The sequence below is a fragment of the Mixophyes fleayi genome, chromosome 5 (assembly GCF_038048845.1).
Source record: "Mixophyes fleayi isolate aMixFle1 chromosome 5, aMixFle1.hap1, whole genome shotgun sequence".
NCBI lineage: Eukaryota > Metazoa > Chordata > Amphibia > Anura > Limnodynastidae > Mixophyes > Mixophyes fleayi.
Genome location: NC_134406.1, coordinates 163,974,981 through 163,997,767, shown reverse-complemented (window position 1 = coordinate 163,997,767; position 22,787 = coordinate 163,974,981). Strand labels below are relative to the sequence as shown.

At 38.8% G+C, this 22,787-nt stretch overlaps 1 protein-coding gene across 2 annotated transcripts in view; it reads left to right on the top strand.

Moving 5' to 3' along the window:
- PIGN (phosphatidylinositol glycan anchor biosynthesis class N) overlaps positions 1 to 22,787 on the top strand; it is a 284,334-nt gene that overhangs the window by 73,287 nt on the left and 188,260 nt on the right. For both annotated transcript variants that reach the window (XM_075212942.1, XM_075212943.1), the window contains 3 exons: positions 1,152 to 1,211; positions 5,889 to 5,981; positions 9,034 to 9,089. In XM_075212942.1, the coding sequence (XP_075069043.1) occupies positions 1,152 to 1,211; positions 5,889 to 5,981; positions 9,034 to 9,089 (209 nt within the window). The remainder of the gene's footprint in view (positions 1 to 1,151; positions 1,212 to 5,888; positions 5,982 to 9,033; positions 9,090 to 22,787) is intronic.

Genomic DNA, 22,787 nt, shown 5'->3' with positions numbered 1-22,787 from the left:
TCACACGCCGCTAGGCTTATATATATATATATATATATATATATATATATATATATATATATATATATATATTTATACACAAGTTAACCCGTGCATGATACTCATGCATTCTAGTCAAATCAAGCTACTTAAGGTGTTAAAAAGGTTCTTGTCATGTATTTGAGCCTAGCCCAGGCCTCCTCAGGGGAAGAGCGTTACTTCCCGACATAATCGCCCTTTTTTAACGTGGTTTTGTCCACATGTCACCACCTCATCATTCTTCTCCATCACCTCATCCTTCATTTTCATCGCCACATCTATCCAGATGTCTATCCAGACACAGGGATCTCTCTCAGCGGTCCTGAGTATCACACTCCTCTCGCTCTGTCACCCCCGGCAACCACCAACCACTCCCAACTGTCACCCCCGGCAACCACCAACCACTCCCAACTGTCACCCCCAGCAACCACCAACCACTCCAACTGTCACTTCTCCTTCAAGAAATATATATATATATATTTTTTTTAATCTTTATAAACACTTTTAACAATTAACAAATTAAATTAACAAATTAAAAACATCTTAGTATACCAAATTTCAGCCCTTTCTGAATTTTTTTTTACACACACACTAAGAATTTAGTAGGTCAGTGTATAACTCCGCCCAGCAGGTGGCGCTGCAGCTTGGTTTTATTTTCTCCACACACACACACACACACACACACACACACACACACACAGACTAACACACGCCACTAAGCATTTATATTATAGATTAGAGATTATATATATATATATATATATATATATATATATATATATATATATAGAGAGAGAGAGACACATGCTTACATATACACACACATACAGTGGTGGAAGTAGGGGTCAATACAGTGGTATGCCATACCACCACTTCTCCTGCTGCCTTCATAGTGAGGTATCAAATTCCATTCACTTACATTCCCATTACATTTTTTACACTGCCAGTTCTAAATTAGGAGATATGCTGTGATTCTGCTGCTCGGTGTCCCTAGAATTACTGCTGCCCTCCATTATTTACACTACGCCATATATGTATGTTTTAAAACAAATGTATAACAGTCGTTACTTTCAGAGACTAGTTGGCATCAATACATAAAATTGCATAATTTTTTATTGTATTTTGTTTTTCAGGCGGATGTGGCTCCATTGATGACTGCTCTTATTGGAGTTTCTTATCCCTTGAACTCTGTGGTAATATATTGTCACATCATATCTAGCACATGTCACTGAGTAATTTGTGATTAGCAGGATGCCAGTATTGTTATATAAGATGGGCAAATACCAGCAAGATGGCAAGCTAAATTATGATCTACAATTGCTTACTACAAAAGGCAGAAATACCGCTGTGAGCATTACTAGATTCATGCTTTTGAATCATTGAGACCTTCATTCTTCAGGGGGAATGGAACAGTCCCAGGGGCATCCTGCAGCTGTGTATCCTCATGAGGAGGTGTAACATCCATAGAGGTGCAAGGGGTAATCTGCGATGTTGGTGTACTTTAGTACCCAAAATGTGCGTAGGGCTAATTGAATTTTCCCTCTAGAGTGAATTGGTCAAAAAGTGATTACCCTTGGTTTAAATGAGTATTACAATCAAGGATTGGGATTCATTTGTATATAGAGAGAGAGCGATTAAATAGATATTCAAGATTTGTCTAGATAAGTGAAATGGGCATGAAACGAAAATGAAAGTCGTAAAATGGTGAAAACAAGGTCATAGTGGAAATAATATAGAATGCTATATTTTTTATGATTTTGACAATATCGATTATCCAATAAATCCAAATATATAGGATAGGTTATATTTAATTAGTTATTTGGATACATTTCGTAGGATGCTGTTTAAGGTGTAAACAAATGTAATTTTGTACTTCCAAATTATACCATAATTTTTTGAGCAGTTACACTGGATTCAGAATAATTTAGTTTCCTGTCCAGCCATAGTAAGCATCGTCCTTCGTGTTATTCTGAGTCTTAAGAAGATGCTTGAATGTTATTTTAAATAACACTTTTCAGTGTTATTAAAGATTGATTGTAATGTGTATAAAATATGATGTAGTCACTCTCCAATGACTGTGTTATCCCACGAGACATATTTGCTAATGTATATGAAAATGAAGCTGTGTACAGTAAACTTAGCAGTGGTATAACAATGTGGAACATGTTGTTTCTTTATGAATAAATAATCATTTGGTTGATTTTAGTACCATGCATTAGTGCACTATATGATTTTACACTGCATTCAATGGAGACTTTAGATTTAGCTGTAATGATACATGCTGCTAACAAAACCTTAGCTGCGGGTATAGTAGAGGAATACTGCCTAATTTTTTAGTATGTAGAAAGTGATGTGAATGTTAATGATGAAAATAAAATTATATTTATGACATGAAAATATAAAATCTGCATACTGCTGATTGAATAGTATTGAATGTAATGTTTTTAATTTTGCGTAATATCTTAGCGATACATTGTTGCATATTCTACTGTATGTACAGAATAGTGATCTACAGCTAGTTTGTGTTGTGATCCAGTTGTCCACTATGTGTCATGTAGTGACTCCCGATTGGTTGAGCCCGCACCCCATTGTTAAGCAACTTTGCAGATTTTTCCTTGCACCCCATATAGGTGAAATATGCTCAGCTTGACATCTCTGCTGAATTGAATCGGCCCCTTAGAGTGCATTTGACTAGTATCTGTATTCATGCATGTGCACAATGTCCTTAGTTATTATGTGGGCAAAGATAGAATAACCAGCATATGATCAGATCATCAGAATGCTCACAGTAGGTCAGAATAGATGGGTGGGCTGATCTTGAGGAACACTATGATTGTGTAAGTGAGAGCATGACTGCTTGTGACGTGGCATTGTCATGATAAGATGACTCAATTGGAGGCAAGTGGGAGGCCATAGACTGAGTGATAGATATTGGAAGGCGCAGGGCCCCACAGCATTGTAGAGTGAGGTTCCTGTTGCCGAAAGGTTGAGTTGTCAAGAGCATCTGTTTATACATTGTGAGGGACTAGAACACACAGCCCTAAAACACGGACTGCCACTCAGAGGGACTGTATATGTGATGGTATCTTTTAAGGGGTTCTAAGTCACTCCGATAAGAAGTTAGAAAATACAGTAATTTTATTATACAAAAACACACACCCTCCAAGATAAAGTATTAAGTAAATGCCAGGTACACTCACTGTCCCTAACCCCACTACCCTAAGGACTGCAGTCACATTACTTTTCTTAGTCCCTTGGCCCGATATTCTCCACTACCTGCGTGGAAGGAGTTAAGCCCAAGTCTTCTTGCTCTAGCAGGCTCTTTAAGTAACAGGACTAAAGTGGTTTCAGCTATCTCCAACAGCGATAACAGGATGCTCAATCTAGCAGAAGCCTAAACTTCAGTGCATGACAGTGCAAAGCAGAACACACGGCAATCTGGCCCGGCCCTCTCATTTTAAGGACAGTTTGGTTCTCACGCTCAGAGGACTGGGCCATAGTGTTTTTAGATAGGAGTCTTATCAGGGATTGGTTGTTACTAGGTGGTCCTTTCCCAAACCAAAATGAATTCATCCACAGGCCCCCCTGCTGGTCTGAACTGTCTGGTTTACCACAGCCTGGAACAATGGGGCCTCACTTAAGAAAACTAAAGGGCTGGGGCTGAATAAGAGCTAGGCCACTCCCAATTAAACCTCTTCCATTACTTTCCCCCAAAATCTGTTTGCCAGCTGATGGGTACTTCATGTTGAACACACACATACATACAATGTCTGTCTTATAAGGCTAAAGTGTAAGAGCAGGTGTCCAGTTGGTATAACCTTTTATTTGCACGGGCTTGTTTATTTACACTTTTGAATTAGGATACCTTATATTCTTAATGTGAATGAATTCTCTGTTTAATTTCCTTTGACAGAGAATTTATTTACATTGAGTGTGTCAAAAAATATAATTGTGGTTAGATGAACAAAGGAAGACATAATTTGCATTACGAAGAAAGAGATCCGGTTGGTGCTGATTCCTTTGCTTGTTCAAGGTATTGAAATCAACATAGTACAAGATGCATTTTACATAGGTTTCAATGAATTAGATAGCTCATTAATGGACAATTAATTTGCTTGTTATTCATTTGCATTTATTTACACCTGAGGAATATTGTAAAATGTTTCACCATTTGAAATAAGTGGAATGCAAGTACAAATCTGGTATTTTGTCAGACATACACCGATAAGCGACAGCATTAAAACCACTGACAAGTGAAGTGCCTAACATTGATTATCTTGTTACAATGGCGCCTTTCAAGTGGTGGGATATATTAGGCAGCAAGTGAACAGCCAATTCTTGAAGTTGATGTTTTGGAAGCAGGAGAAATGGGCAAGTGTAAGGATCTGAGTGATGTTGACAAGGGCCAAATTGTGATGGCTAGATTACTGGGTCAGAGCATCTCCAAACGGCAGGTCTTGTGGGACGTTCCCGGTATGCCATGGTTAGTATACCAAAAATGATCCAAGGAAGGACAACTGGTGAACTAGTGACACGGTCATGGCTGTCTAAAGCTCATTGATGCGTATGGGGTGCGAAGGCTAGCCCATCTGGTCCAATCCCATAGAAGGTCTACTGTAGCACAAATTGCTGAAAAATTTAATGCTGACTGTAATGGAAATGTTTCTGAACATATAGTGCATCGCACCTTGCTGCTTATGGGGTTTCGTAGCCGCAGACCGATCAGTGTGCCCATGCTTACCTGTGTCCACCATCGAAAGTGCCTACAATGGGAATGTAAGTGTCCAAACTGAACCATGGAGCTGTGGAAGAAGATGCCCTGTTCTGATGAATCACATTTACTTTTCCATCATGTGGATGGCTGGGTGAGTGTGCGTCGTTTACCTGGGGAAGAGATCCCACAAGGATGCGCAGTGAGGCACTGGGCAATGTTCTGCTGGGATTCCTTAGGTCCTGGCATTCATGTGGATGTTACTTTGGCTCTTACCATCTACCTAGATATTGTTGCAACCAAGTACACCCCTTCATGTAAATGATATTCCCTGATGGCAGTGGCCACTTTCAGCAGGCTTTTGCACCCTGCCAAACTGTACAAATTGCTCAGGAATTGTTTGAGGAATATGACGAAGATTTCAAGGTGTTGAATTAGACTCCAAATTCCCCAGATCTCAATCCGATCGAGCATCTGTGGGATGTGCTGGAATAACAAGTCCAAACCACGGGAGCCCCACCTCGCAGTTTACAGGACTCAACGCATCTGCTGCTAATGTTTTGGTGCCAGATACTACAGGACACCTTCAGAGGTCTTGTGGAGTCCATGCCTCGATGGTCAGAGCTGTTTTGGTGGCACAAGAGGGTCCTGCACAGTATTAGGCAGGTGGTTTTAATGTTGTGACTGATCAGTGTATATAGATCAAAGCTCCACAAGACCAGTCTTTGGTGACCTTGCAGAGCACTAGTTAGCATAAATTAGTTAATTAACAGCTCAGGAGTTATTGTATAGCCACTTAAGCTGAAGAAGAGAAACATTTTTACATTATTCTGTATAAATCATTTTAATATTTTTAGAATTCAAATAGGGTATGTAAGAGAGTTTCAGTATATGATCACCAAGGCAGCTAAGTAAAATTTATAAGACAGCATGATATTAAGAAACAGAAACCCATTTTAAGAAAATACAGTAACCAATGGTCAATTTATCTAAGATGTCCTTTAAGATGAAAGGCTAATTCCTATATTTGATGTTGCAGTTCTTTTATCTCTCCCTCCTTTGGCTTTACTGAGAAATCTTGCTAGTTGTTTCACTGGCTAAGCAGTATGATTAATGAAGTGAACTCTCCTCACATTGTTTCATGTGTTATTGCTCGTAGGGAATTTTGCCTGTGGAGTATCTTAACAGCAGCAGTTTCTTTAAAGCAGAGAGTATGCTTACAAATGCTTGTCAGATTTTGGAGCAGTTTAAGGTAAGCAATTTTCATGATTTTTATTTTATTTTTTTGCAGGGGTCACTAAAGAGTCTGAAATTCTTATTTTAAGAACTGAAAAGAAGAGCACCAGCATTTTTGCAAAATGACGATATCCGGAGACTTTGAATGCTAAATTTAAAGCCGCAATGGCTTTAAAGGCAATACTTGCCTTTAAAGCTATTGCCGCTTTCAATGTACCATGTAAAGTCACCCGATATTGGCGATGGTCAAAAAAAATAAATAAATATCCTTATGCCATACATTAATGAGGGAAGTGTGCACCATGCTATATACATTTAACTCTTAATATAGATGTAAGAAACATTAAAGGTGACATCTTGTGTGCCATGACGCTTTAAGGAAACACATCACATAAAGTGTGTTTCCCAAAGTGTTTGTTTTAATTGCATTTAGTTTTTTTATTACAAGCAGTTTTTTTACCATCAGATGTCATATTGTGCTGGAAACCCCATTGGGATTATGGGATTATTATTTTTTCTGTCTAGCGTATAGATTTGAGAGTACTCCTAAATGGTACAGGGAAAAATAGGATAATGATTATTTGTGTTTGTTGTTTTTTTATACAATAAAATAGATGCAAATACATGAGCATGTGTTCAAAAGCAGTCTCTTACTATGAGCCACATTTTAAAAACCAATAGCTCATAGTAAGTAGAAATTGGTTAATGAATGGGTTAATTGCTAAACCTTGACGCATTTCTGTGTACTCTTGCGCTTTCATAGTAACATAACATAGTAACATAGTTAATGAGGTTGAAACAAGACACCAGTCCATTAAATTCAACCTATTTTGGATCTCCTGCGATCGTGCACTTATATTTGAAATTGATCCAAAGTAAGCAACCGCCAATCTGTTTCAATTGTGAAAATCCTCCCAGACCCAATATTGCAGTCCTATTTTTACCCTATATCCACTACTATTCTTCATTTTAATTAACGGTCGTATCCATGGATACACTTTTCTGCTAAAAATTTGTCTAACCCTTTCTTAAACATATCTATTGAATCTACCATCACAACCTTCCCTGGCAATAAATTCCATATCTTGACTGCCCTTATTGTAAAGAACCCCTTCCTTTGCTGGTTGTGAAATTTCCTCTTCTCTAACCTTAGGGGGTGACCACGTGTCCTGTGTATAGTCCTTGGGGTAAAAAGTTCCCATGAAAGCTCTCTGTATTGACCCTTAATGTATTTGTACATAGTAATCATATCGCCACTTAGACGCCTCTTTTCTAAAGTAAACATGCCTAAACTGGCTAACCTTTCCTCATAACTTAATGACTCCATACCCTTTATCAATTTTGTCACCCTTCTCTGAACCCTTTCTAGTTTCAAATTATCTTTTTTATAAAGTGGTGCCCAAAAATGTACTGCATATTCAAGATGAAGTCTTACCAACGATTTATACAGTGGAAAAATTACACTCTCTTCCCTTGCATCTATGCCCCTTTTTATGCAATTTTTTTTATGCCAATATTTTATTTGCCCTTGCAGCTGCTGCTTGACATTGAGCACTAATGCTAAGTCTCCTGTCTATGAGCACTCCCAAATCCTTTTCCATTATAGATTCTCCTAAATTAATTCCATTTAATTTATAGATTGTGTTCTTGTTTTTGATCCCTAAATGAATAACCTTACATTTATCTATGTTAAACCTCATATTCCATTTGGCCGTCCACTCCTCCAGTTTATTTAAGTCCCTTTGTGGAGAAGCTACATCTTGCTCTGATTTTATTACCTTACAGAGTTTAGTGTCATCTGCAAAAATAAAAACTTTACTCTCTAAACCATCACCAAGGTCATTAATAAATATATTAAAAAGGAGTGGCCCCAGCACGGAATCTTGAGGTACTCCACTTAAAACTTTTGACCAATTAGAAAATTGCCCTTTTATCACAACTCTCTGTTCCCTATTCTCTAACCAGTTTTCGATCCAAGTACAAATGTTGATTCCTAGACCCAGTTCCCTTATTTTGTAAACCAACCTCTTGTGTGGCACTGTATCAAAGGCCTTTGCAAAATCTAAGTAGACCACATATACTGTACTGCCCTGGTCTAAGTTCCCACTAACTTCCTCGTAGAAACTAATTAGATTAGTTTGACATGACTTATCCCTCACAAATCCATGTTGATTCCCACTTTTAATCTTATTGCGCACCAAGTAATCCTGAATACTATCCCTTAATATACCTTCCAGTAGTTTCCCCACTATTGATGTCAGGCTTCCAGGTCTATAATTCCCTTGTTGTTATCTCGTCCTCTTTTTAAACAACGGCACCACATCTGCTATTCGCCAATCCAGAAGGTTCACATTAATTAACAGGCTTGGGACTTCTACTGGCTTTGATTATCAGCCACATTTTGAAAATAGACTGCTCTGAGACTGCAGTTTAGACTTTCAACTGCGCATGTGTGAAATGTTGTTTCCTAAATACAGACTTATCTGGAGGGACATTGATCTGAAGACATATGGAAAAACCGTGAAACGTCTTGTCATTGAACTGAGAGTGTTTAGAAAATTACATCTAGCCCTTGTGCTATTTAGTCACCAACAGCCATATTAACTTTTTCCTTACGATCCTTCATTATATCTGTGACTTCCCATCTGGCCATACAGCCGCTGACAGCTTTGAATTAGGATATGACATACTTTAGCTAATATATGTGTCTTCATAACTGATCATATCATCATCATCATCATCAACATTTATTTATACAGCGCCAGCAAATTCCGTACCGCGCAGTGGATCATATAACTGTGCTTCCTTATTGTTCTTAAATACCAGCTGTTTTTAAATACATTTTTATTGATTGTTGTATATTCATGTTTTTTAAATGATTTGTATTTTACTTAAGGTTCTGTAATTTTTTTGTTATGTTTATTTGTGTGTGGAGTCTTTATTTTTGGCAGATGCTCATGCTTAACTTGTGTGTTTTAATTAGTTGATATATAGCACTTCAGAGTATAGAGTTTTACTTTATAAATGAGATATAAATGAAATATTAATTATTAACTTATTTTCACTAGGTTAAAATGAAACAGAAAAAAGAAACCACATTGCCATTTTTATTTTCACCATTTAGGTAGGTGATGTTTATTGTTTAATCACCTTGTGATAAACAACCTATATCTTGTAACGTGTGTGTGTGTGTGTGTGTATATGACTTCCTTCAAAACTCCGGACAGTACCCCGAAATGAATATCTGAGAAACGAAAAAAAACCAAAGGGCGCCTAATAGGTTAATAGTGTATTGGAAGTAGAACCCAATAGACCCGCAAAGGTGCAATATACGCGTACCAGAGGTGTGAAGAAATAAAGCTCATCCATCACAAAATGCTGGATGTGCCAATGTCGCATATCTTGTATCATCTTCAGCTGTATGTAGACATAAAGAACGGACCAAAAACAAAAAAATAGTGTAATATAGTCACATCACAAATAAATACATCACTGTGTATCAGTGTACCAGAGAGTGATCATAAATCTGCTTACCTGTAGTCAGTCCTTTACAGGTTCAGCGCTTGTAGGTCCAGAACTATCAATCGTGTATTCAAAAACATGTATAAATAAGTGTTGTATGGTGGCCAAGGCTATAAAATATATTGAGCCATGAAACTACGGCCATTTTAATTGTGGGTAAAATCAATGTTCAAAAAGGCTAAAGCGATCATCTTAGAAAAGGACTAGCATACTATTATTATTATGACATACTATAGACAATTTCACCATCCTAATATGAATACAATATATCATGTTAATACATAAATGACATAAAAAAAAAAAAAAAAAGGGTGTAAGGATGTAAATATATAAATTCTACAGTGCATTCGGAAAGTTTTCACAGCGCTTTACTTTTTCCACATTTTGTTATGTTGCAGCCTTATTCCAAAATGGAATAAATCATTTTTTCCCTCAAATTTTTTTTGAGATTTTTGCAAATTTATTAAAATTGGAAAACTAAGAAATCACATGTACAAAAGTATTCACAGCTTTTACCATGAAGCTCAAAATTGAGCTCAGGTACATCCTGTCTCCACTGATCATCCTTGAGATGTTCCTTCACCTTAATTGGAGTCCACCTGTGGTAAATTAAGTTGATTGGACATGATTTGCAAAGGCACACACCTGTCTATATAAAGTCCCACACCCGACAGTGCATTTCAGAGCACAAACCAAGCATGAAGTCAAAGGAATTGTCTGTAGACCTCCGAGATGGGATTGTCTCAAGGCACAAATCTGGGGAAGTGTACAGGAAGGAAAATATCTGCTTCTTTGAAGGTCCCAATGAGCACAGTGGCCTTCATCATCCGTAAATGGAAGAAGTTCGGAACCACCAGGACTCTTCCTAGAGCTGGCCGGCCATCTAAACTGAGCGATTGGGGGAGAAGGGCCCTAGTCAGGGAGATGATCAAGAACCCCATGGTCACTCTGTCAGAGCTATAGCATTCCTCTGTGAAAGGAAGAGAAGGTTCCAGAAGTACAACCATCTCTGCAGCAATCTACCAATCAGGCCTGTATGGTAGAGTGGCCCGACGGAAGCCACTCCTTATTAAAAAGCACATGGCAGGCCGCCTGAAGTTTGCCAAAATTCACCTGAAGGACTCTCAGACCTTGAGAAACAAAATTCTCTGGTCTGATGAGACAAAGATTGAACTCTTTGGCATGAATACCAGGTGTCATGTTTGAAGGAAACTAGGCACCGTTCATCACCAGGCCAATAACATCCCTACAGTGAAGCATGGTGGTGGCAATATCATGCTGTGGGGATGTTTTTCAGCGGCAGGAACTGGGAGACTAGTCAGGTTAGAGGGAAAGATGAATGCAGCAATATACAGACACATCCTGGATGAAAACCTGCTCCAGAGAGCTCTTGATCTCAGACTGGGGCGATGGTTCATCTTTCAGCAGGACAACGACCCTAAGCACACAGCCAAAATATCACAGGAATGGCTTCAGGACAACTCTGTGAATGTCCTTGAGTGGCCCAGCCAGAGCCAAGACTTGAATCCGATTGAACATCTCTGGAGAGATCTGAAAATGGCTCTACACCGATGCTTTCCACCCAACCTGATGAAGCTTGAAAGGTGCTGCAAAGAGGAATGGGCGAAACTGGCCAAAGATAGGTGTGCCAAGCTTGTGGCATCATATTCAAAAAGACTTGAGGCTGTAATTGCTGCCAAAGGTGCATCAACAAAGTATTGAGCAAAGACTGAATACCTATGTACATGTGATTTCTTTTTTTTTTTATTAAACTTTTTTCACGGTTTTATTATGGGGTATTGTGTGTAGAATTTTGAGGGGAATAAAGGAATTCATTCCAATTTGGAATAAGTAGTAATAAACAACCACTACTAAGGCGCTATATGATCCTAAATGCAGCCAAAATCCTAAACTCAGGTAATACAATCTGAAATGGTCAATAGTAACAAAACCTTAGGACATGCAGCGCATAAAAGTTCCCATAGAAAACAAATGGTTAACAACAATCCATAATCACAATTACATTCTTATAATAGGGTGATTATTTCTGTGACATAGATGTAGTCTCTTTCAAAGTGATTGAGCCCTTCCCGTCACCTTCCGTGGGAAATATTACAAATGGATTCCTACCAGAGATCCTGATGTTATCAGCATATAGGATATTCAGCGGAATCCTCTGGATGTCAAACAGATCTTTGGAATATCACCACTTTTCCACCTTTTTATAGTCCTCCAACCGATGCTTGTTAGTTCCTGTCTACACGCTGAATGTCCCAATTTGGAATAAGGCTGTAACAAAACAAAATGTGGAAAAAGTGAAGTGCTGTGAATACCTTTCGTATGCACTGTATAATGTGTGTGTGTGTGTGTATAATATATATATATATATATATATATATATATATATATATATATATTATGATACATATACTAATGTATGACTCCTGCATAACACAGACACAATATATAAAGTGTATAAAATAATGCAGGAGGACTAAAACTCTATAAAATACAAGATGTAATATTCAGATATATACATAAAAATGCATTAAAACCAAGCCATAAGAACACTGCAAGATCTAGACAATATAAAAAGGGGGTCCGTTATATAATATGTCACAAAAATGGGGCAATCACATAGCCTTCATTAAAACCATAAGGAGTCAAAGTGTTAAGTTGGAAAATCCAAAACATTTCTCTTTGAGACAATTTTACTTGGATGTCCCCACCTCTAGAACTGAACATGTTCTATCGCCTTAAATGTGATGTAGTTGGGATCAGAGCTATGTTTACTAATGAAATGTCAGGAGAACGAGTGGCTTTCAATTTTGTTTTTAATGTTACAGATGTGTTCCTGAATCCTGAGTTTAAGTGGGCTTTTTTTGCCCACATATTTAAGGCCACATGAGCACTCAAATAAATCACATAAGTTGTTTAACAGTTCATGAATTGTTTGATGTTAATATTTGTAATTATGAAAAATCTTTTTCTCATTACTTACAAATTTACAAAAATTACAATGGTTACATTTGTTAAATCCATGTAAATCCAAAAGTGTTTTCCTAGTATTCTCTCTGTTATCATTTAGCCTGCTGGGAGCTAGGATATTAAGGTTTTTGCTTTTTCGAAAAAATAATCTCTGGTTTCTCAGGCAGGATGCCCACTAGTATCGGGTCCATTCTTAAAATAGACCAATGTTTCCCAATGGTGCATCTAATTCTATGTTCACCACAATTGTAGCTGGTGATAAAAGGGACTTTGTCTTTCTTTTCTGATTTATCATTATTTTGTAACAGACTGGGTCAGTCAACCTTTTTATTTTTGATAATGGCGTCATTTATTAGTCTATCTGGATAACCTCTACTCCTAAAGCGATCGGCATAAGTGTCTAATTGTTCATTACATTGAGATTTGTTGCAGCAATTCCTTTTGATTCTGTGGAATTGAGAATAGGTAATCTTGTTCTTCCATCTTTAGACTTGACCACTTTTGTAGGTGTGTGTGTGTGTGTGTGTGTGTGTGTGTGTGTGTGTGTGTATGTATATATATATATATACTGCTTTAATGTAATATAAGACTATATTATGTTATGTTGTTCTTGGCTTCAGGCTTAGATATAGCTCACAACTTTGGGTAACCTAACTTTGGGGAGCACAGCAATATGCCCCACCTAATTGTGGTTTCTTTTAGTATAATTTTAGTATAAATGACCGCTAAATTAATCCCAGCCAGCTCTGGTGCTAAATACTAATAAAGCATTTTTCATGCTGGTTCTTTTTGCTCGATAGAAGCTCAGTTCAAACTTGGTTACATACGGACAAAGAGAAACTCAAAATCTGTTGCAATCGACACTGACCCTAATGTATCGCAGGTTTCCTTTTTTATTTTAGAATTTAATTTCTTTATTAAATGGAAAACATGTTTTTAGTTCATGGCTTTTTCCTATTGTATATGTGAACTACTTTAATAGTTCCATGGAGATAAGCGTTGAAAGTGTGTTCTAAGATATCTATTTATATCTTGTGCCCAACGGTCATCTTTTGGATTATTTGCATTAACTCATAAGTAATCTGTTTAGCGGCTGATGTTCTTAATTTAGCTAAGATGGGGAGAATGTTCATTCATAATTACATACACAGTAACTGGCGACAAAGATAAAACCTCACTTATCCCTGCAAAGCACTAATCCTAACACCGGTATTTAATTGTGTTAAGTGGGAGTCAGTGTAAAAGTGTTTCATACAAGCCCAGAGTGCAGCTGGTACATACGAGTTAAATTAGGATATTATTCAATTGTACAGTTAATGGTTAGAAATTCATAGTTTTCATAAAAGAGGTCTGTTTAATGGAGAAAGCATTAGAGGGTGAGAAAGAGATGAGGGGGAAGGGAGCTAGAGTAAACATTGTAGTGTTAATAGTAAGCATTCCTGGGATGGGGAAGAAGCTATCTCTCCTCCTGTTTCCACCACTCCTAACTCTGCTCTCCAGCTACTTAGCCCTCCTCCTCCTCGAGGACCCTCCACCCCCCACCCCCTCTGGGGGTCTCCCTGTCTTCCACACCCTCCTTCTTGGGCTCCGTTGTTTGCGGATCCTCCCTCCCCGTTCCCCCGCCCTCTCTAGCTGTGCATTGAGCCTACTGAGTTACTGTGCTTACTGTTTACTGTGCTGTGCTGTCTCACCTTGTACTGTAACTCGTTTGTCCCTGTACGGCGCTACGGACACCTTGTGGCGCCCTATAAATAAAAATTAATAATAATAAAAAGCTAGTCTTTGTAAAACATGTGTGAAAAGGTTACCTAAAGATTCAGAAAGTTAATAGAAAATAGATATAAACTTTACATATATGTGCAAGCAACTTATATTATAAGTTGCAGGCAGAATACATAGAAGGTAAATAAACAGATAAAGATTCAAAGGAAAGTTAATAGAAATACATGCAAGCAAGAAAAGTTATACAGACATATATGAGGATAAAAGTTACAGACTGATAAGGTATAAGCTTACTGTGGAGTGTGTGTGTACTGTGGCTCCAGTTGGAAGAGAAGTTCCAAGTGTGTATGTGTTGTGGTCAAAAGAGAATGATTTGTCTGCCTCAGTGGCTTATAAACCTTTACCCAGAATGCATTGCTTCAGGTTGTTGATTTCTGCCACACCCATGCAACTGGACACTGCCTGCAATGATGATTCACTGCTCTGTGTTTCTTAGCCAGGACTTCCTGTCATGTGAGCACATGTTTTATTTTGTTTACAATGCTCTCTGCCAAATGCCACATGTAATAAAATTTCTTTGGTGAAAATGCTCTGGCTTTTAGCCAGTTCATATCTTAATCTGCGCATAAGTTCGGCGCATGTAAACAGCAGTGGAATGCTAGCAGCCATTATGTGTGGCTAAAGCTCCGCCCACCCTGACTGCGTCATCAGCGCCGATATAGGAGCTCTTTCACGCCTGTCTTTAGTTGCACAGCATAATGCTTCCAGACCGCTAAGTATTGTGGATCACCCCTGAAGTGGTAGGAGTTAAATTTAAAAATGGAACTGGACTGGACTTATTGCAGTCAAAGAGTATTACAAGTTATTTGCGTAAATTCCTTTATGAAAAATGTGTTGTTGAAGCCTTTTATACCAGATTAAAAGTGCCTCCTCAAGGAAAAATTAAGTTTAATATAAAAATACAAATAGAATCTGCATAAATTATATTTATGTGTATTACAAAATGGCGGAACAGCATTGTTTGGCTGTGAATGGCTAAGAAGAGTTCAAGTTTTCTGGCAGTCTATTAAATGTGTCAACGTCTTTAGTATCAAATAGTGGTGCTACTATTATGAGATTAAATCAAATTGGCTTAAATCCCATTTTTGAAAAAGGGATAGAAAAGAATGTAAGGAAAAGTTTTAATTTTGTCACCTGTAGAATGGAGTGAGTGGGCCACTCCCATAATATCAGAATTGAAGGTAAAGCGAGAAAGAATTGCATATGTAGAAACTTTAAAACAACAATTAATCCAGCTCTCTACACGGTACAATATCCACTGTCAAAGAACAATGATATCTTTGCAGCTCCAACGGGAGAAGACTGCTTTTACAAAAATAGGTTTGGCGCAAGCGTATTTACAAATGGAAGTTGAGGAATACGTCAAAGAAATACTTAACAATTGACACATACAAAGGTTTATTTCAATACAACTGTCTTATCTTTAAATAGTTTCAGCTCCAGTAATTTGGCAAAGAGCCATGGATCAAGTGTTAGATGATGATGAAGATAATTTAAACAATCTTAAAAGTAAAGATGAGCGGGCTCGGATTTCGCTAATCCGAGCCCACCCGAACAGTGCGGATCCGACGGGATCCGAGCACTGTTTGGGTACTTCCGGCCGCCAAATCAATCCAAAACGAGGCTATGACATCCAAGTCTCGCGTCGGATCTAGCGAGACTCAGATTGTCATAAATTCCCCGCTCGCGGCCGCCATCTTCATTCTGCCTGCGATCACTGAAGAGGGAGGTTGTTTGGGAGCCCCTGTCCTGCTTAGTTATTTTCAGTGGTTATTTGGGAGATCCTGTGCTCTGTCCTGCTGATCAGTTTAGTGGTGCTTTGTCCAGTGCTCTGTCCTGCTGAGTCCAGTGGTGCTGTGTCCTGTGCTCTGTCCTGCTGATCAGTTTAGTGGTGCTGTGTCCTGTGCTCTGTCCTGCTGAGTCCAGTGGTGCTGTGTCCTGTGCTCTGTCCTGCTGAGTCCAGTGGTGCTGTGTCCTGTGCTCTGTCCTGCTGAGTCCAGTGGTGCTGTGTCCTGTGCTCTGTCCTGCTGAGTCCAGTGGTGCTGTGTCCTGTGCTCTGTCCTGCTGAGTCCAGTGGTGCTGTGTCCTGTGCTCTGTCCTGCTGAGTCCAGTGGTGCTGTGTCCTGTGCTCTGTCCTGCTGAGTCCAGTGGTGCTGTGTCCTGTGCTCTGTCCTGCTGAGTCCAGTGGTGCTGTGTCCTGTGCTCTGTCCTGCTGAGTCCAGTGGTGCTGTGTCCTGTGCTCTGTCCTGCTAAGGCCATTGTTATTTAAAAATGATTAAAAAGTAAAAAAAAAATAAAAAAAAAATATATAAAAATTTCTACTGCAATATATGAATAGGTTTACTGTTCCTGCAGTCAAGAAATATTAGTACTGCAATATATAAAAATACGTTCACTGTTGCTGCTGTACCAAAAAATAGGTACTGCAATTTCAAACTACGTTCACTGTTGCTGCTGTACCAAAAAATAGGTACTGCAATTTCAAACTACGTTCACTTTTGCTGCTGTACCAAAAAATAGGTACTGCTGTATAACTCGAGTCCAGTGGTACTCTCCTGTGCCGCAGATAACTTGTAAAGGCTTTGCCGAGTGTGTGTGGTTTAGGGATACGCTCTCTTGTGCTGCATATAATGGAGTACCAAAATTTGGAGGATAAAGTAGGGAAAGATCAAGAGCCACTTCCTCCTAGTGCTGAAGCTGGTGCCACTAGTCATGACATAGACGATGAAATGCCATCAACGCCGTCTGCCAAGGGCGATGCCCAATCTCCTAGTAGAGGGCATGTAAAATCCAAAAAGCCAAAGTTCACTAAAATGAGCAAAAAAAGAAAATTTAAATTATCTGAGGAGAAACGTAAACTTGCCAATATGCCTTTTAAGACACGGAGTGGCAAGGAACGGCTTAGGCCCTGGACCATGTTCATGACTAGTGGTTCAGCTTCACCCAAGGATCGAAGCCCTCCTCCTCCCCCCCCCTAAAAATTTTAAGAGACTTAAGCTGTCATCAACAACACAGCAAACAACTCTGCCTTCTAAAGAGATGGCATCACAAATCCCCAAGGCGAGACCAAGGGTGTTGGTGGTTGCGAAGCCTGACCTTCCCATCACTGTACGGGAAGAGGTGGCTCCTTCCACCATTTGCAGCACGCCCTCTGCATATGCTGGAAGGATCACCCACAGTCCAGTTACAGATTTAGCTAATGAAGGTGTCAATGTTGTACATCGGGAGGAGGATATTGATGTAGCTGGCGCTGAGGAGGAACTTTACGAGGAGGATGCTGATGTGGTTATCTTAAATGAGGCACCAGGGGAGGAAACAGTTGTTGTCCATGGGATGAAAAAGCCCATCGTCATGCCTGGTCAGAAGACCAAAAAATCCACCTCTTCGGTCTGGAGTTATTTTTATCCCAATCCGGACAACAAATGTATGGCCATATGTACCTTATGTAAAGCTCAAATAAGCAGGGGTAAGGATCTTGGCCCCCTAGGGACATCCTCCCTTATACGTCACCTGAAGAACCTTCATAATTCAGTGTTTAGTTCAGGACCTGTGGCTAGGACCGTCAGCAGTCCAGGGACACCTAAATCCCTTGGTCCTGTTGGATACACACCACCAACACCCTCCTCGTCAACTTCCTCCACGATCTCCATCAGAGATAGTCCTGCAGGCCATGTCACCGGCATGATTGAGTCCTCTTCAATTCGGGATTCTTCTGGAGGATCCTGCTGCGGTTCGCCTACTACTGCCGCTGCTGCTGTTGCTGCTGGTAGTCGGTCATCTTCCCAGAGGGGAAGTTGTAAGAACGCTACGTCTTTCACCAAACAGTTGACCGTACAACAGTCGTTTGCCATGAGCACGAAGTACGACAGTAGTCACCCTATTGCAAAGCGAAATACTGCGGCCGTAACAGCTATGTTGGTGTTAGACGTGCGTCTGGTGTCCGCCATCAGTGGAGTGGGATTTAGACGGTTGATGGAGGTATTGTGTCCCCGGTACCAAATCCCATCGAGATTCCACTTCACTAGGCAGGCGATACAGGGGATGTACAGAGAAGTACGAAAAAGTGCAGTCCAGAAATATTAGTACCAGAGATTAAACTACGTTCACTGTTCCTGCAGTACAGAAATATTAGTACCAGAGATTAAACTACGTTCACTGTTCCTGCAGTCCAGAAATATTAGTACCAGAGATTAAACTACGTTCACTGTTCCTGATTGGTTTGTGCGAATGTCCTATTTCAACAACATCAGGGTGGGTGGGAGGGCCCAAGGACAATTCCATCTTGCACCTCTAGCAAACTCTTGCAAACTGCCATCCTGTCTGCCACTGCAGTGCCACTCCTAGATGGGCCACGCGTTTGTGCCGCCCACTTGTGTCGCTTAGCTTAGACATCCAGCTACCTCGGTGCAACCTTTTGGACTAAAAACAATATTGTGAGGTGTTCAGAATAGACTGGAAATTAGTGGAAATGAATGTTATTGAGGTTAATAATAGTGTAGGAGTTAAAAAAAAACAAAAATATGGATTTTAGCACTTTTTTTATGCTTTTTAAAAAAAAAAAAAATCCGAACCCAAAATCAGAAACAAAACCTTTCGTGGGGTGTTTTGGCAAAACAAATCAGAACCCAAAACTACCTATTAAGTTGGCATGTTGTGCCTCACCTAATGGAATAGGGCCAGTATGATTACATGCTCTATCTGATGGCACTGTCTGACCAGTCACATTTGCAATAAGAGCCTCAACAGTGGCTAACTGTATTTCTGCACAAATTGATCATAAAGCTTTAAGTCTTGTATGGGGAGTAAAGCAATTCCACTGTTGTATTTATGAACAGAAGTTCATATTGGTCACAGACCACCAACCTCTTATGTCTATATTTAATCCTCAGAAGGGAGTTCCTGCAGTAACAGCTGGCAGATTACTGAGTCGGTCCTTATTTTTTGGAGCTCACAATAATGAGATTAAATTTAAAGGAATGAAACTTGGCAACACTGATGGATTGTCACGATTTGTCTACAACAATCTGATGAGTCTGTCCAAAAGGACCAAGAAGATATGTAACACTCTATATTGGCAAAAACTTATTGTCATCAATTGAGAAGTCCGAAATGATCCAGTATTACCTAACTCTGTGACATTACACTTAAAGGTTGGCAGCTCATTGTATTCATGATTCTCAGAAAAGTAGAAATCTGCTGTCTGTATGTCAAGGAACATCAATGCGTGGTCCAGAGTAGCAGTGTCTACCATACTGATCAAAATGAAGACCTTAGCTAGAAGTAATATATGGAGGCTTGGAAGTGATGATCAGATTGAATCAGTAACTGAAGACTGTGAAGGATGTGCAAAAGTTTTAGACAGGTGTGGAAAAAATACTGCAAAGTAAGAAGGCCTTCAGAAATAGAAGTGTTAATAGTTTATTTTTTATCAATTAACAAAATGCAAAGTGAATAAACAGAAGAGAAATCTTAATCAAATCAATATTTGGTGTGACCACCCTTTGCCTTCAAAACAGTATCAATGCATCACTTCTAGCTACAATGTTTTTGAAGGAACTCTGCAAGAAGATTGTTCCAAACATCTTGGAGAACTAACCACAGATGTGGATGTAGGCTTGCTCAAATTCTTCTGTCTGCTCATGTAATCCCAGACAGACTCAATAATGTTGAGATCAGTGCTCTGTGGGGGCCATGTCATCACTTCCAGGACTCCTTGTTCTTATTTATGATGAAGATAGTTCTTAATGACACTGGCTATATGTTTGGGGTCGTTGTTCTGCTGCAGAATAAATTTGGAGCCAATCGGACGTCTCCCTGATGGTATTACATGATAGATAAGTACCTGTCTGCATTTCTCAGCATTGAGGACACCAATCCTCCCCAAATCCCCAACTTCATTTGCTGAATTGCAGTCCCAAACTTGCAAAGTACCTCCAACCATGCTTCACTGTTGCCTACAGACACTCATTATAGTAACGCTCTCCAGACCGTCGACGATCAAACTGCCTTCTTTGAGAAAATTGCCCTGAGGCATTGAAACATGACTGTTTTTGGCTAATTTTTCTGTACAGCCAGCCGAGGATAACACATGTAAATAAGATTGACTGACTTATATATACAGTGGAACGATTATACTGCACTCGCATATCGTTTGGATTTATGAAGGTCTTTTAAGCACAGATATGCATAGTTAATCCCTTGGAGTTGTAAAGGAATTTAAAGTGGATACTTATTGACTATTTATGGAACAATGAAGTCAGAATAATACTTAAGCTGTATATTGATATCCTCATTTATTTCTGAATATTGTGTAGGATCCAGCTTTTAGATATATGTTGCACAATTTAGATGAAATATAAATATATATATATATTTATTAGCTATTTCAGTTTTATTGTGCTTTTAAAGAAATTAATAAATCATGTTTTTTTCGAATTATACGCAGTTCACATTTGTTTGTGGGTACAAATTTACAATTGCATTTTCTCTTTTTGATATTTGTTTATTTGAGGATTGCAGATCTCTTGCATTTAGTGATTTGTGTCTGCGGCCATATTAAGCGCCAGAAGGAAAACTATTTTCTTATAAACTTTCACAACTCTGAGTGTAAGTCCTAGGGGCATCCACATATCTGTGAGTGCATCTAGCTCTACGGGAAAGCTGGCTGCTATAGGTGGAGATCTCTTCTGCCTGTTCTAAAAGCTTATGACGGTTACTAGGGAACCCTAACAGTAACTCCAGAGGCTTTAGTAGCTAGCCAGCTGCGACGGTACCCGAGTCCCAGAGACTGCGAAGAGAATACAACTTTCTCAGTCCTGTGCCTCAGGGTTTCACAACTATTATCCTGAAAGGCAACATAGACCTCCGTATAGACTCAATTTAAAGTTTTAAAATATTCATATAGTGAAGATATTTGTGTCTTAATTATTTCTTTGCATGCTCATCATACTGTATTTCTTGTCTAGGAAAGGAGGAGCATAGTATATGTAGACTATTTTATAGTTCTGTGAAGGTAAATGTTAGGAGCGTGTTCTAAAGAAATGTTTTTGCATCATGTGCCGAGCAATCATCTTTTGTATTATGTGCATGATCTCAAAGATAAACCGCTTAGCAGCTACTATTGTTTGTGTATTTAAGTGGTCCCTGTGTTTATTCAAAACTAAATATGCATGTATGATCAAAATACACCAGACACTTAGTCTCAAAAGGGCAACAATAAATAATGTATAGCAAAGAAACCAAACCATGTGGAATTGTTTTAAATTGGTTTAGATGACGGCTGCTACTCGTGTTGCAAGCTATATTTCTGAGATCTAGTTCAATATATGTGAAATGACTGAAATGCAGTGCACCTAAGAATTCATTGTCTATAGGAATTAAGCGTACATTTCACAGCTTCAATTAATAAATCATATTTTTACATTGGCCTGTTATGTTATTTTATTTTCGTCTTTAAAATATATTGACCAATTTTGTTAGGGGCATGGGTAATACTGGGCACTGTGGCAGGGCATCTTGCTCAAGAACATAAGCTAAAGTTAAATAGAAATTCTATTTACTATAGGTAAGATAGGATTTTTATTCAAAATGATAAAACACTGAGGGCTAGATTTAGGAAGCTGCGGGTTTGAAAAAGTGGGGATGTTGCCTATAGCAACCAATCAGATTCTAGATTCATTTTGTAGAAGGTACTAAATAAATGAAAGCTAGAATCTGATTGGTTGCTATAGGCAACATCCCCATTTTTTCAAACCCGCAGCTTAGTAAATCTAGCCCTGAGTGTCTTCACCTGGCCAAGCCTGAATTCATTTTTTTTCTATTTCTGGAAAAGGTAGTTCAGTTTTGCAGAAACCAGGTAATCGGATACTGGAAACTAATTCTGATCATTGCATTAAAGTCATGACATTTAAAACACATTCCTGATTTCAGTAGACCTTTATTGTGTGGGGCAGAGTAACATAGACAAATTAAAAAAATATTTATCCGTAACCATGGCCTCCAGATAGTCCATTTTTCTTCTGACCCTGTATCTCATGGTCCCTGATTGCCTGATGATGGCCAAGAGACATACTGTGCATGTTGTTCTAGCTCCATTGTCCAGCACCTGGTTAGGAGTAAATTAAAAGTAAATTATTTATTGTAACAATGTGACATAATATTGCTTGTTCTTTTTTCTTTTGTTTTTATTGTGAATGGCATACATTTCTTCCAGCATGGTTTTCAAAATATCTGTGTATTAGAATATATTATTTGTAATTTGGGCAATAATGTTTTGCTGTTTGCATCATATTTTTTCAATGTTGCTAATTAATATGCTTATTTGTAAAGTCGCAAATTGAATCTGCTCTATAGTGCAGGATATTAAAGTAATTCTATCGTTTTCAGATAAGCATTGCTTAGGCGATTGTATTGTGTTTCTAACGCACAAAGTGATTTATTTTAGCAGATGTAAATAGTCAACAATTCAATACATTATTATATTATGATACAGTACAGTACAGCCAATACCAAAAGTTACATACATACCGCG